The sequence below is a fragment of the Hydra vulgaris genome, chromosome 11 (genome assembly GCF_038396675.1).
Source record: "Hydra vulgaris chromosome 11, alternate assembly HydraT2T_AEP".
NCBI lineage: Eukaryota > Metazoa > Cnidaria > Hydrozoa > Anthoathecata > Hydridae > Hydra > Hydra vulgaris.
In genome coordinates, this window is record NC_088930.1 from 5,687,405 (window position 1) to 5,705,000 (window position 17,596).

General features: G+C 29.6%; 1 protein-coding gene across 4 annotated transcripts in view; it reads left to right on the forward strand.

The window, feature by feature from the left end:
- Nucleotides 1–17,596, forward strand: part of LOC136087356 (uncharacterized) — a 75,303-nt gene that overhangs the window by 15,042 nt on the left and 42,665 nt on the right. For all 4 annotated transcript variants that reach the window (XM_065809888.1, XM_065809887.1, XM_065809889.1 and 1 more), the window contains exons 5-6: nt 7,917–8,041; nt 8,182–8,733. In XM_065809888.1, coding sequence (XP_065665960.1) covers nt 7,917–8,041; nt 8,182–8,733 — 677 coding nt within the window. The remainder of the gene's footprint in view (nt 1–7,916; nt 8,042–8,181; nt 8,734–17,596) is intronic.

Below are 17,596 nucleotides of genomic sequence, written 5' to 3' on the forward strand. Positions count from 1 at the left end.
CTGCAATACTGTATATATGCATATATATATATATATATATATATATATATATATATATATATATATATATATATATATATATATATATATATATATTATATATATATATATTAGGGGTGTCCAAAAAAATTTTTTTTTTGAATTAAATGTTGCACAGTTTTAAATATTGTTTCTTTGATTGAAAAAAACTTGAGTTTAACCGCAACAACAATATTTAAAAAACTCGAGTTATAGCTATGATATACAAATAATCATTTTCAAAAAATTCTTTAAATAATGCAAATAACATTCAAATGTTGCACTATTTACAAGATCAAAAGTTTAGTCTGTAGCGACAGTGGTATATGTCATCAAGATACTTTTGCGGCAATCTGGAATGCGTTTTCTGTTGTCCTCAACAACTTGTATTAGTTTCTGCATTTCAGATTCAGTTTTTGTGATGGATTGATTAAATGTGCTCATAAGAGCAACAGAACGCTCAGCAGTGTCATTGATAACTTTCACAGAATTAACAATTGCTTTAGTATAACAAAATTCAGCAATTTCCTCCCAGGTCTTTGGATCGGTTCCAGATAAAATAGTTACATCGAGACCAAGTGGCTGCAAAGCAGCAGTTGATGATGATGTAACAAGCTCATGAAGTTGCTTCTTTTCCAACTTGTTTAATTCTGCTGCTGGACACTTTATACCCCTGACACTCCAATCAGCTCCACTTTGAATCATAGCTTCAACAATCAACTTTTTTTCTGTGTCACAAACCCTATCAGAAAATAATGAAAGTGGAATAATTTCTGACCCAAGGTACCAAGTATAATTTTGAAGCTTCTTCATAGCAGCATTTGAAAGGACCTTGTTGATCTTAGAATATTGTTTAATTCTTGTGAAGAGCATCAGGTCATTTGCTGGAGTATCACTTGCAATTGGACAGGCAATCCATGCTGGTACATAAATATGAGTAGCAACGATACAAAATTCGCACAAGTTGTTCTGTTCTTTCATAGTCATCTTGAATTTATTTCTTAAGAGGTATATCTTCATACAATAGATGACTTTAGCCATCTATCTAGCCATATGATAAGCTCCCGGCATACAAAAGTGATACTTCTTGGTGGCATAGTCTGATAACGGAAAACCCAAAATTAAAAGGCACTGCTCGATCATCTCTTTGTAGTCTTCTCTTGGTAAGTACGAAGAGTCATCTGATAAGAAAGGCTGCAGAAAACAGCCAACCTCTAATCTAAGTTGCTGAAGCTGTGGTTCAGCAAGATGGACGTCATCTAATGGAGCATAATTGGCTTAATTTATGCTTGGCCAACACTTCTGAAATAGTTCAAATAGACCTATGTTGGGCCCACTGCTGGGTCCAAACAAAACTGAGTATATTTCCCCAATAATTACTTCATGCATATGGTGACGGCAAGCAAAGTAGAGAAGATTTTTCTCCATCAACTTCTCTAGCAAGATGCAAGCACCATTTTTCAGGGTGGCCAGCGGTCCTTGAAGTCCCTGGAAAAGTCCTGGAATTTTATAGGTCCTGGAAAAGTCCTGGAAAAACACCCCTTTTTACAAAAAATCCTGGAAATCCTGGTACTTTTTTTTATAGAGTTATATTTTCCGTTTATTATGAAAACTATAAAATGAAATATTATATATTCTGTTTTCTTGTTTTCATCTTTTACAAAATTTTTAGTTTGATTATGTATTTTCTGGAATGATCAAAATATTTTAAATAATTTTACTATATGTATTAATAACTCTACTAATTATTTAGAAAGTAAAATATACAAATAATATATATATATATATAAAAATTAATTTATAACTAACATAATGCCCAAGTCAAAGAACTGTTTCCAAACAGAATGGGTATACAATAAAAAGTATTCTTCTTGGGTAAAATTTTGTTCTTCAAATTCAAAGAAATCAAGATGTAATTGGTGTCGAACAGATATTAATATTTCTAACATGGGAGTATCTGCTTTGGATTCTCATGCAATTGGTAAGAAGCATAAAGAGCATGCAAGGACACATAGGACACAAGGACACAGCTGATATATTCTTTACAGGTAGTTTTTTAGTTATTTGATTTGATTTTTTACTTTTTATTTTTAAAAATGTTTTTGAATTTTGGAATGCTTGGAGCAACTTGATTAGCACTTTACCGGATATTAGTTTATTTTTTTTACACATTTCATTCCTAGATTTTACTACAGAAATATCTGGCTATAAAGCAGCTTTTGTTAGCTTACAAGAACATTTTCCCAATTCAAACAAGGTTTTAAATGCCAAAATGCCAAAACCTACTATAGAGGATCTTCAATCTCCAGCTCTGGTTACCTAGGCAGAAATAATATGGACCTTAAATGTTGTAATGTCACATTTTTCTTTAAGATCATGCTTAAATTTAAATGAAATATTCAAATCAGTGTTCTCTGATAGTACAATAGCATCAAAGTTTGCATTAAGCAAAACAAAATGTGGCTACCTCATAAATTTTGGTTTAGCACCATACTATCGAGAGCAACTTATATCTGAAGTCAAAGCATCACCCATCTTTGTTTTGTCATATGATGAGAGTATGAATGTAATCTTTAAAAATGAACAATTGGAATGTGGAATTATATACTGGGATTCAAATTCTGGTGTTGTAAAAGCTAGATATATTGATTCTAAATTCCTCAGACAACCTAATTCACAGAATTTATTTGACAAACTTATTGAAGCAACAGAGATGTTTGATCTTGGAAAACTAATTTAAGTATCAATGGATGGTCCTAATGTTAATTGGGAGGTTCTAAAAATGTTAGATGAACATAGACAAGAAAAACGATATTCTGATATAGTTAGTATGGGCAGTTACAGTTTGCACATTGTTCATGGTACCCTACAAACAGCAATAAATTCCCAAAAGTGGGAGTTAGAAAAAATATTTCGTGCAATGTATAATCTTTTCAAAGAGTCACTAGCTAAAATAGATGAATATATTAGAGTTTGCGAAACTGATCTACTTGCTTTGCCGTAAGTATGCATATTTGAACAGAAAAAAATATTATAATAAATTATCTTATCTTTTATATTTATATATAAGTTAAGAGCATTTCACCATTTATATTTTTGGATTTTGTTTCTCAGTTTCTGTGCAACTCGCTGGGTAGAAGATGAAGGTGTGGCTTCTAGAGGCATTATTTTATGGCCAAACATGGTTAAAATTATAAAGTATTGGGAATCACTATGCAAAAGCAGACGTCCTAAAAATAAGAGCTATGAAGTTCTGGTAGATTATCATCTTCACAATTTTGTACCTTTGCGAATGCAGTTTTTCAAAGATCTTGCTAAAAAATTGAAAGGATTTCTAGTTCTATTTCAAACAGACAGGCCTATGGTTGCATTTTTATCTAACAGTTTAGAAAGCATGTTACGAAGTTTGATGAAAATGATTCTCAAACCAAAAATTTTAAATGAAGCTGCAACTGCATATAGTTTATTTAAGATTGAAGTAGGTAAATCAAACAACCACCTAGATGTAAACAAAATTGAATTCGGAACAGCACTAAAACAGATGCAAAGTTCTCTTTGTTGTAAACCAGAAGAGAAATTAGAGTTTATAATGGAATGTAAGCAGATTATCATAATGTTATTGCAAAAATTACATGAAAGATGCCCTTTGAAATATTCTTTAGTGAGGAATGCTTCATCTTTGTCTCTAAATGAAATGGTTCAAAACAGCTGAGAGATTAGGTGCATTAAAATGGCTTTCAACCGATGATGCAGATGATGCAAAACAACAAAATGATGAATTTATTAGTGCAGAAAGTGTTCAATTTAATGAAAAGTTTGAGTCTTTTAACAAGTTAACTGATTCTGTTGATAAATTTCTTGCTGTCTATTTACACAAAACTCTGAAGTATTCAGCATTGTGGAAAGTCTGTGCGATGATTTTTGTGTTATCTTATGGCCAATCTGGGATAGAACGAGGATTAAGTGTCAACAAACAGTTGTTGGTTGAAAATCTGCAAGAGAGATCTCTTATTTCTCAAAGAATAGTTTACAATCACATCAATTCTCATGACATTGCTTTTCATCAGTATGTGCTCCCCAGCAATCTTTTAAAAAGTTGTAAGCTAGCATACTATCGCTACAATGCAGTATTGAAAGAAAACAAGGATCAGTTAAAGTTAGATGAAGTAAGCAGGAAACGTCAATTGATTGATGGAGATATTGTAGTTATTAAAAAACAGAAAGAAAGTGTTAGAAAGTGCATTGAAGTTCTCAAATCTGATAGTGACAAGTTAAGCATTGACGCAGAAGTAAAGAGAGACTTCACTGTCCTTGCAAAAGCAAATTCTTTTAGAAACACAATTTTAGAAAAAGAACAAACAATTAAAAACCTTGATCTTTCATTAAAAAAACTGGAGCAATCCAAAAAAGAGATAAAATAAAAAAGTTGTTATATATATATAAATATATATAAATATATATATATATATAAATATATATATACATATATATAAAAATATATAAATATATAAATATATATACATATATATATATATATATATATAAATATATATATATGAGTGTGTGTGTGTGTGTGTGTGTGTGTGTGTGTGTGTGTGTGTGTGTGTGCGTGTGTATATATATATATATATATATATATACACACGTTTGTATGAGTTTGAACAAACTTTACATTAATATATGTATGTATATATGATTTATATTTAACACACAAACAATTACATGTATGTATGCATGTATGATTTATATGCATATTCAAATATAAATATTTAGTTGTTTCGTTCTAAGACATTATATTTTGCATTTACTGGTCCATTTTATTGTCGAGAAAAAATCAATATATCCTTGAATTACCCAAAATTTCCTTGAAAAATCCTGGAATTTAAAATTTACTTTTAGCTGGCCACCCTGTTTTTGGAACCCGTGTTTGATGCTGTTGTGTCAAAACACATACCGAAAACTGGAAGGTTGCTTGTGCCAGTCCAGTGCCAGATGATATCTTTACAATACCCAGTATTTTCTCCAGGTTACTACCAGTTTTTCATAGTTAGTGCTGTCTCTCATCATCTTACCATCCCAGTGGACAACCATATGTTGTTTCTCACTTGACATAAATTTCTGCCGAATATGATTTTCAGTTGATGAACGGTGCATGATGCGTTTGCGGCGGACTGTTGATCTTGATAATGGTGTACTTTGGAGGTCCTCTCCACTTGCTCTAGCAATTGCAGCTGCCAATATAGTGAATTTTTGGTCAGATAAATTGATTCGATCAAGTGTGGATGATACATCTGGAGAAGACAAAATTTCATTGAGAATATATGGCTTTTTATATTTAGGACTTTGTTCACAGTCAGTTAATTGGGTTACTAGTTTTTTGTGATAAACCGGAATTTCTATTTCATAATCATCATTGTCATCAGGAATCTCACTGACTTCTGTTGCTTTGCTATCACTATCACAATTAAGACTAAAGTGGTTACACCTAGGGGTAAGGACAGCATTTGCTTTTTGTCTTCTCTCTTCCTAATTCTGCTTTCTTTTTGTTTCTGCTTGTTGATGCTCTGCTGTTCGCTTTTCTTGTTGAGATAATTTTACATCTTTTCCAGCCATCTTCATCATACGAGGATTCTTTTGGTCTTCCAGAAATATTTTATCTTCATCAATTTTAATTAGCTTGTTTGCATCCTTTTGTGAAATGTCAAACAGTAAATCTAATTTGATACTAAAATCTTTCTCTCTAGCAATTTGTGACTTATTAGCTCTTCCTTTATTCTTTTTAATTAAATTATATTCATCAACACATGCTTTCACTTTTGATACAATATGAGGCTGGTAAGTCATTGGAATTCTGGCTTTTTTCCAGATGTGAGCTAAACCACTAGATGTTGCTTTTGCACTGGCTGGAACTGTTTATTTCAATGCTTTGTGCTAGTGGAAAAACGTCCTTAACACATCAACCATCGTTGGAAGGACATTGTTTGGTAGGTTCTTCTCAGGTTGACCAATCAAACATATTGCAGTTTGATTACGTGTCAAAGGAAAATTTGAAGAACTTATCTTTTCACTCATTTTCAGCAACAAGCTAAAATTAAATGATACCAAATTAAACTCAACTTGAGAAATTAAATATTAGTTTGCAAACATAATTTAAAATATGTGATCAATATTTCAATATGATTGTGATGAAATCATAAGTATTACAAAACTACAAACACTAAAGTAAGTTAAGTCACCCAATAATATTTAGCACTAAAAAACAAGATATTGGCATAACAGCTATAATTATTTTTTTATAGGATTAAAATAAATAAGAACCTCAAAATCTTTAAATATTTCAGTTGTTCAGCAAAAAATTACAATTAATGAAAATGTTTTTCAATCAAAAACATCAGATGACAAGATGGCTGCTTGTCACATGACCAAAGAAGTTAGCTCATAAAAGACAATGGTACATCAAATTTGTTTAATATTTTATCTAAATTGAACATGGGATAAAATTAGGAAATTATTTAGGCGTAATGCTATTATTGTAAAACTAAAAGGCAATTGAGCAACCTCTAAACATTAATTTATTTTAAATATCTTTTGCACAGTAAATTTTAATGCCAATTGGCACAAAATAAACTAGTGTGCATTCAGATAAGAGAAATTTTTTTTTTCCCAGTGGTTATGTGAACACCCCTAATATATATATATATATATATATATATATATATATATATATATATATATATATATATATATATATATATATATATATATATATATATATATATATTTCTTGAGCAATACAATAGCAATAAATGTGAACATATTTTAAAGAAAAACACGATATTTTTTAATCTTGACATGTTTTGTAGTTAACATACTACATATTCAAAAGATAAAATTACAATTTAAAACTCTGGATATAAATATAAAATCAAAATTTGAAATTTGTATTATAATTTTTATTGGTTTGTAACAATTCTATTTGTCTGTTATTATTCCTCTGTAATGTCTTCAAATTTTGATTTTATATTTATATCCAGAGTTTTAAATTGTAGTTTTATCTTTTGAAAATGTAGTATGTTAACTACGAAACATGTCAAGATTAAAATATATTGTGTTTTTCTTTTATATTTTTTCACACACACACACACACACACACACACACACTCACACATATATATATATATATATATATATATATATATATATATATATATATATATATATATATATATAAATATATATATATATATATATATATATATATATATATATATATATATATATATATATATATATATATATATATATATATATACACACACACATACATATGTAGGTCAAAATATATTTCTATTAAAATTGATGACCTAACATTTGATATTTTTTGGAATCTTTAACGCTTTAACCAGAATACTGATCATTTGCTGCTTCACTGAGAAACAGTTAGAATTAGTACTGTCAGGAACATTGCAGGATTCACTCCCAAGACTTCTTCCTGGTGGTATATTTTAGGAAGTTCTAGGATTCCCTAGCTTCTTCAAAATTTATTTTATATCTTTAATAAAAATAAATGCTTAGCTGGCACTAGCTTTAGGTATTTTTTATTTTTTGCATAAACAGTTTTTTGATTCATTTCATAAACTTTTTGCCTCACTTAATAAGAACCTGAATAAAGGCGATTATTTAAGCGGTCAGTATTTTTACTCATGTGTATTTATTTAATGATAGGTGCAGTGGAGTGTATATACATTGACTAATTTAGGAATAGGTGCAGCGAAGTGTACATACATTTGCTGGGGTTTTTCACATTAAAACTGATTATTTATTTAAAAAATACATACTAATTAATTAAATATACTGATCATTGAAATACAAGTTGTTAATAAAATAACTTTTTTCAGAGGAATCCCGGTGTGCTGCAAAAAATTTTCAAAAAGAAGCGTTTAACTTTCAGCTGGAATTAATAGAAATGCGTAAAAGTTTAAGTATCTCACATAATGCTTTATTAAAGTGCTCTTGCCAAAAGGTAGAAATTTGGTTTCAAAAATTATTTAATGACAATTAAATATAATAATCAATGGTTTTGTTATTTATTTTTACAGTGAAAAGTGTTACTAAATATTGTGATATGATTTTTATGAATAGTATTGTCCATTGTATTTTTAGGACAATGGCTTTTCATTAAATGTTGACTTACTCACACAAATTAGGAATAGTTTAGAACAAACTAAACAAAAATTAGAGAAGTATGTTTCAACAGTTATTTTAAACAAGATAAAAGGGGTAAACACAAGAAGAGATATTGTTTTTGTTACTACTTCTACTCAAACTGAAAAAATTCTTATGAAAAACAAAAGACTTCAAGCACACACAGAGAGATATAGGAAAGAAAAAGGTTCTTGTGTTAGTTCTGTTATTGATAAAAAGAAAGAGATTGAATTTGTTGACAAAGAAACTCAAAAGGATTTTGATGTAATTGAGCTGAAGGATAATGCAAAACTTATAGAACTATCTGTTAGCGAACGAAAAAATAAAACAATGGAAAATAAAGTTATAACTTCAAAAGCAGAATATGGTCAGGGCATGAATTTAAATTTTAAATCTAGCAGTAAATTATCTCAAAATAGCGAAAAATTAAATGCAAGAATACCATTGAGTATAATTCATGTCTCAGATGGAAACTATAACATGACATCTAAGGATTATGTTGTAAAAAAGGTATTTGGTTATTGTTCTTTATAATAAAATATACTGATATAGAGAATTTTTAATGCTATAGATTAATTATCTAATAAATGTCTATATGTATCAGTCTTCTCCATTTGAAATTTGATGCCACGAAAGAACGCTGACACACGAAAGAACGCTGACAGGATGATCATTTTTAAGTTAGCCAGCGCGATTTAAAAAATTCATTTTTTTCTATTAAAATTAAAATAGAAATAGCGGAAAGAATGCTTTAAATAAGTACTAGATAAAATAATTAAAAAAAACAAAACGCTGACGCACGAAAGAACGCTGACAGGATGATCATTTTTAAGTTAGCCAGCGCGATTTAAAAAATTCATTTTTTTCTATTAAAATTAAAATAGAAATAGCGGAAAGAATGCTTTAAATAAGTACTAGATAAAATAATTAAAAAAAACAAAACAGGTAAAAAAAAGCATTTTTCATAAAAATTAAACAAATAAACAAAAATGTTTTGTTGCAATTTAAAACAAAACACTTTTATTTTTTGGCAAGCACTTTATTATGCGCTTGCCAAAGTTTTTGCGGGCAAATGGGCGAGTGCGAAAAGACTTGAGCACAAAAGCACTGGCTAAACGGAAAAGACTGATGTATGCATGTATGCATGTATGTATGTATGTATGTATGTATGTATGTATGTATGTATGTATGTATGTATGTATGTATGTATGTATGTATGTATGTATGTATGTATGCATGCATATATAATATATATAAATATATATATATATATATATATATATATATATATGTATATATATATATATATATATATATATATATATATATATATATATATATATATATATATTATATATTTACAGTTCTCGGAATTAAGGTTGGCATTCAACAATGCCAACCTAACTGTCTATCTAATCTAAACCTAACTGTCTATCTATCTTTGCCAGTCTGATGACAATAAATTGCTGATCTCATTTTTTCTGATTCTGAGGGCTGTATATATATATATATATGCAACCCTCGGAATTAGGAAAAATGAGGTCTTCAATAATTTGCTGACCTCAATCTTTTAGAGGTCGGCATCAGGTCGGCAAAAAAATTTCATACAAAGGTCTTACTATAAAACATTTCATAAAACATTTTTACCGTAAAACATTTCTGTCAGGTCAGCTTATCCTGCTACTGGTAACATGTAACCCAGTAAAACCTGGTTCATGTCCTGCTGCCTTGTAGGATACGCTTTTAGGCAAAGGCTAGGAGAAGTCAACTCCGACTTAAAACACCTTGGGCTCTTGGTTGAGTAAAGGCTAGAGATGGTGTCTTGATAAAAATATTCTTGGGCAGATGTTAAATGAATGATGTCCCTGTTCGTACTTTTGGTGTGCATTGTCGAGGCCACATTTGGAGCCCTTTATTATGGCTTAGAGTTTATTAATAGTATTGAGGCAATTGCTTGTGCTGTTAAATAGTTTACTGAGTACTATCTATGCTTTGAGTCAAGTTCTTTAACAAATTTAAAAATGACTTAAGTACCAAAAACTATAAAACACAAAAAACCATTGTCATCACCAAGCAGGGTTGCAAAAAACCTTTTTTTTTTGAAAAAACCCAAAAAACATGGGTTTTTTGGTTTAAACTCCTTTTTTTAAAAAAAAGCTATGTTTAATCAACTTTTTGCAATTAAAAAAAGCATTTGTCATTTTACTTGATTAAGTTATATTTTCTTTAAATATTATTGCTATAATTTATCAACCAATACATCATTGCTTAATGTTCTGTATATAAAAACAAGCTTTGCTGCTTTTTCTACTCTCATCTTGTTTCTTAACTTAGAATGAACAAGCCCAAAAGTAAAAAAAATTCTTTCAATTTCAGCACTAGAACCTGGTGTGTTTAACAAACCTTCAATATCCATGTTGCAGTTCAAAAAATTTTAGAGATTTCCACCATTCTACTTGTGATACATTTTTTAAAACAGATTCACTATACAAATAGCTTTTATCTAATGGAGTAGACTTGGCTTTCAACTTGAATATTATTGGTAACAAGTTCTTAAATTCTTTATCTGCGAATGTCATTGCAACTTCATTTTCATTTTCGGAAAAATCCACAAAATATCTAGGATCTAGCGTATTTGCAAGGAAATGAGCATCACTGACAGTCTGAAGATATCTAGTTTCCAATATTTTTTTTTTCAGTTGACAAAAATGATAACATGTTTATCAGCTCTTTAAAAATTTCAACAGTGTAACTTATGTTTGTTTGATCTCTTTGCAACTTATCTAGAGCAACTCCATTGGTTTTAATTTTTTTAACCAATATTCACTTTTCGCTTTATCTGTCACTCACTTTTCTACCGATCTTGGGATTCAAGTCTCTATTTTTTTCAAACATTGTGAAAATGATGCTCCAGTTATTGACATATTTTTCAAATGAATCACATGCAGAACTCTAGCATGTTTGAGAAGAAAATGGTAATTTTGTTCCTCGACTTTCTATAATTTGCTCCAGCTTGATGATTGTTTTGTGTATATTATCAGTTTAAAAGTTTAAATTTTAAGAAAAGTAAATAGTTTATAATCGGGATACAGTAATTTTATTAATTACCTTCCAAAGGTTGTTGATCTTCTATTGACTCAATAACTTTAAAGGGTCATGATTGTTTTCATTTCTCTAGACGTTCATGCATCCTTTGAACTTGACCCTCCATTTCTTTTCTGCATGCATTACAAACTGCTCTACAGCCCTTTCTTTCTGGCATAGTAACTTGTGTATATTTTAACCAAATCCTATTACACTTGCGCCCAGTGTTTTAAGATATTTTTTGGAATGTCAATAAATTTTATATTTTAGTTATACTTTTCTTAAACACACACATATATACAAGGAATAACCCTGATCTGTTGGAGCAGTATGGGCGCCCAAAAATATTTATTTTTTATTATTTTTCTTTTGCTTTTTTATTAAAAGTAGGAAAAAAATTTTCAGTTTCAAATGTTGTAGTAAATAAGTAATTTTCTGTTTATTTTAGCTAGTTCATTTTTTCTAACTTGTTTAATAAAAAACATACTCTCTCCCCTCTCCCTCCCATTTTGTCAAAAAAAGATGGTATCCCCAAATAAAATTTAAGTTTGTCACACACACATATCTATATGTAAAAGTATATATATATATATATATATATATATATATATATATATATATATATATATATATATATATATATATATATATATATATATATACTTTTAAAAGTATATATGTATATATATATATATATATATATATATATATATATATATATATATATATATATATATATATACTTTTAAAAGTATATATGTATATATATATATATATATATATATATATGTATATATAAAAGTATATATATATATATATATAAAAGTATATATATATATATAAAAGTATATATATATATATAAAAGTATATATATATATATATATATAAAAGTATATATATATATAAAAGTATATATATATATATAAAAGTATATACAGTATGCGACAAAAGTGTTAACATGTTTTTGAAATATATTCTTTTTTGAAATAAATGATTGAAATACATGTTTATATATCAATATATATATACCATAATAAAGGTAATTCATTGTAGTTTCATGTTTTGAGCCTGAATTTAAATGAATGAGAAGTGTTTATAGCAAATTATTTATTGAAACAAAATGTCAGATGTAAACAGTTTTGTTGCGATTTATGCTATTATTAATTTTAATGCGAAATTAATACTTTGTGTAGCCTCCACGACTTCTAATGACTGCTGCAATTCTCGCAGGCATGCTACCAATCAACTTCTTGCATTCTTCAACAGTTATCGAACTCTAAACATACTCAACTCGTTCCCATAATTCTTGTCGACTGGCTGCTCTTGTTTCATAATTATAAACTCGATTCTTCACAATAGACCAAAGATTCTCGATCGGGTTAAGATCGGGACTTTGCGCAGGCCACTCTAGAATCTTAAATTTCTTCGAAATTAGGAATTCTAATGTGATTTTTGCCTTGTGCTTTGGATCATTGTCTTGCATAAAAAGTGTCGAACGGATTTGCTTTCGCCATCCTCGTAAACTAGGCAAACAGCCATTGTTTAAAATGTCAATATAATGTTTCGCGTCCATTATTCCATCAATTTTTACGATTTTACTAACACCAGAGGAAGAGAAACATCCCCAAAGCAACAACTTTCCGCCGCCATATTTTACTGTTGGAATAAAGTCACGATCAGAAATTCCTTCTCCAGCTTTTTTCCATACATATCAAATGGCATCAGAGCCAATCAAGTTAATCTTGCTTTCGTCTGTCCAAATCACCTTACTCCACTCAGCAAAAGTCCAGTTTTCATACTTCTTTGCAAATTCCAATCGTTGTTTACGATGTTTCGGTGTTAGTAGTGGTTTCTTGATCTTCTTTTTTGCCTTGAATCCAATTCTCTTGAGTTCTCTCTGCACTGTTCGAGTACTTACCACTGTAGGGGAGAGTGGGGAGCATTGGGCACTTTTTCACATAGATGCTAATAAAACTGTTATTTTTTATTATAATCAAAATTTTATTTCAAATATATCTAGCACACATATTTGGCTGTAATTATTGCTAAGAAGAGTTTTAGTATTAAAATTACTCGCAAAGTTACATACGATTTTCTAACACATGTCCAAAGTGCCCAAACCTCCCTGTGGTTGGGAGGTTTGGGCACCCCTGTGGGGAGGTTTGGGCACTGTAATTAATATGCACGATATTGTTTTAATATACTACTATGCTTAAGTATTATATAGCATTGCTATAAAAAATTGTAATCCAACTTGTAATACAAACATTTTTTCTTATCATAAACTTTACAAAAAATTAAACAATGTCACTTGGAATCAATACTGCACGATGTAGGACTTAATAAGACTTATCTTAAATTTGGTATAACCCAAAGAGGCTTGTCAAATTTATATTTTAGACTGCCACGTTTTATCCATGTTGTTGGTGTAGGCAATTTTGTCTTTATATCCTCCAGGGGGACGCTGGCTACGTCCTCGATGTCAGGAAACATAAACGTATTTCTTATCTTACTCGCTCTCATGAATTTGACAGTTGCCATGGAGTGATTAACCTCTTCGACTATTCCAACATAATGATAAACAGTTTTTTTGGTGTCAAATTTAACTAACACAAAGTCATTGATTTGGAATTTTCTATCCATAACAATTACATCGTCTACATCAAAATCTTCTTCCGATGAATCAATTTCAACAAGGTCTACATCAGAAACGGAAGCATTTTTTATTTCATCATCACTGCTAATCTTCGTGCTTTTCTCGTTTCTAGAGCATTTTCGATTTTTATTGAGCTCTTTGATCTTATCTTTTCTTTTTCTTTCTTTTTCTTCCATTTCTATAATTCTTTTCTCGGGTGTGTCTGTCAATATTCTAGTTTTTCCTTTCTTCCGTTTCATGCCATCCAATTTTCTGGGGCCGGCTTTCGGAAATGGTCTTACTAAATCAGGTGTTACATTGACAGTGCCCCTAGTCTGGTTTTTAGATAAAGATTCCAGTTGAGATGGCCCAGTGGCTTCCACATTTGAACTTGTACGATCCTCCAGACTCAGATTTTCTTCTGTTGAAGGCTGTTCCATGATAGGTTGTTCTAAAATCGATTTTTCTGTAGCAACATTATTCTCTTCCGGCAAGCAGCGATCAGTTATAGAAGAACAAACAAAATCTTCATCAGAGAAAATGTTTGAATTGAATGGCCAAATGCCAGGTTTTTTAAATCCTGTTTGAATATTTTGCAACTTGAATGCAAGTGGGATGGCTTTTGCTGCTAATTTTGGGATTTCATAAATTGTTACGGTTTTGCCAGGATTGCTTACCATCCAATCTGTTACAACAGTGTTATAATAAGTTTTGAGTGGCCCATAGACAGTCAGGTCTAGGGGTTGCAGTTTATGGCTGCAGTGCGGTGGGAAAGTCATTAAAACAATGCCTGATTCTTTACAAAAATCAAGAACTGGTACTGAAATATGGCTCTCGTGATTGTCCAGCAGCAATAGAACTGGTGAGGAAGGCGTTGGTTTTGCGTGTTTTGCAAAATGGTGTATATATTTTAAAAAACATGGTGCTGTCATCCACCCTGAAGGATGTGCTGCTCCATCTGAACCAACAGGTGCATCATTTAGCATATATGTTTTGAAATTAACCCGTGGGAATATGAAAAAGGGTGGTATTGAGTTACCCAATGCATTAATACCGCAGCAAACCGTTACAAGTGTCCCTCTTTCAGCTGACGTTACTTGCCCAACTTGCTTAGTGCCTCTGAGAGCAATCACTTTCTGGGTTCGTTGTACTGTTGATAATCCAGTTTCGTCTATATTGTAAATAGACTCAGGGCCGAAGCAATGCCGTTCATATACAGTTTTAAGATTTTCAAAAAAATCTCTGACATTTTTCTTATTGAAACTTGTGGCACGTGAGAGACTGGTAGCTTCTGGTGTCCTTATCGAAAGATGAGGTTGTCTTTTAAAAAATCCCCTTAGCCAATCATTGGATGCAAGTTTCTTCTCTGTCCAGTTGTCTGGTATTTTTTTATTAATAGCAGTGGCGTATTCGTAAACCAATTCACGTGCCTTCAGTTTTGACATTCCATGGTTTAGTTTAAATAATGTTACAAGATATTCTGAAATTTTTTCTTCTTCATCTTTCATGAATATTTGGGATGATATAAATTTAGAAGAAATATCTTTCACAACGCCACCCTGTTTTATGTATCTTTGAAGGTTAGACCTGGGTATATCATATTTAATCGCAGTAGTTTTAATTTTTCCTCCTTTAGAAACCTCTTCTAATGCGCGCAAAATAACATCTCTAGGTATTTCACGTCGTTTATTTCTTTTTTTAAATGAAAACGGCATTGTCCTGAAAAGAAATGATTAAATATTCAATTCAATATGCATAGCAAAAAACTACAAACGTATGACACCAAAACAAACTATAAAAAAGGGGGAGCATTGGGCATGCCCAAACCTCCCTCCTACCTGCGTGCCCAATGCTCCCTATAACCTCACTTTTCAAATAGATTTGAATAAGTTTATTTTTATCAAATGTTAAATCCTAATTGCCAGGTAAATATAATGTTTATTAAATGCAAAAGAAAAAGTTAACACAGATACTTACACTTTCTTGCAGATTTCTTTGTTATCTTTCTTCAAATCCCAAACAAAATATTTACTTTTGTACACAACAAACCATTAAGCGCATGTAACTTGACAACCAAGTGAAATGACAGAGACACTTTTGGTGAGCGGTGTTACCAGTTATAAAACTATAATGCTATGGTAGAAAACAAAAAATATCTAGAATAGATTATGAGAAATGAGGGGGTGCCCAAACCTCCCGACTGCCCAATGCTCCCCTCCCTCCCCTACCTTGAGCATTATTAAATTGTTTCTTTACATCGTGTGCTGATTTTGCTTTATTTGTCATGATTAATCTAGAAATTGTTCTCTGATCTCGAGTAGTGAAAATTTTCTTGCGTCCATTTTTTTTGCATTTCTCCTCTATATCGTTTCGCTTCTTAATTTTATAGACTAAACAATAAGATATATTAAGTTCTCGTCCTATCTCACGAAGAGACAATCCTGATTTAAGCTTCTGAACAGCTAAATTTTCAATTTCTTTCGACACTTTCTTCATTCTTTCAATTATAATTTTTCTGTTGTTTACATTACGAATTTTAAGTTTAAATAAACCGTTTATTACTAATTGAGATATGTTTTATTTAAACAAATTAAAAATATAGCCACAAAGTATTAATTTCGCATTAAAATTAATAATAGCATAAATCGCGACAAAACTGTTTACATCTAACATTTTGTTTCAATAAATAATTTGCTATAAACACTTCTCATTCATTTAAATTCAGGCTCAAAACATGAAACTACAATGAATTACCTTTATTTTGGTATATATATATTGATATATAAACATGTATTTCAATCATTTCTTTTAAAAAAGAATATTTTTCAAAAACATGTTAACACTTTTGTCGCATACTGTATATATATATAAAAGTATATATATATATATATATATATATATATATATATATATATATATATATATATATATATATATATATATATATATATATATATATATATATATATATATATATATATATATATGCATATTAGGGTGGAGTGAATTATAGTTTTTTTTATACAATTCATTTAACCTGGGTGTGCAAAAGTTGTCTATTCATTTCAGAAATACTCTGGAAAAATATCAATGCTCTAGGAAATTATCTTGAGGTTCCTCAAGACCTTTAAAATTTTAATGGGTCCCTAATATTATATAAAAAAAAGTTTTTCAAAAGTATGTCATGTTGGGTCTCAAAAGAAGCAAAATTTTATAAAAATTTCAAAAACAACAATTATTTTAAAAAAAAATTGTTATTTTATAGTTTATTGCAGAAAAAATGACCTTTTAAACTAAAAATGAAAAAGTTTATTTTTTTTAATTATAATTTCAAAAAAATCTTAATAATTTTTTTATAAAATAATTGTTATTTTTGAAATTTTTATAAAACTTTGCTTCTTTTGAGACCCAACATGACATACTTTTGAAAAACTTTTTTTTACATAATATTAGGGACCCATTAAAATCACTCCACCCTAATGCATATATATATATATATGCATATATATATATATATATATATATATATATATATATATATATATATATATATATATATATATATATATATATATATATATATATATATATATATATATATATATATATATATATATATATATACACACATATATGTATATATATATAACATA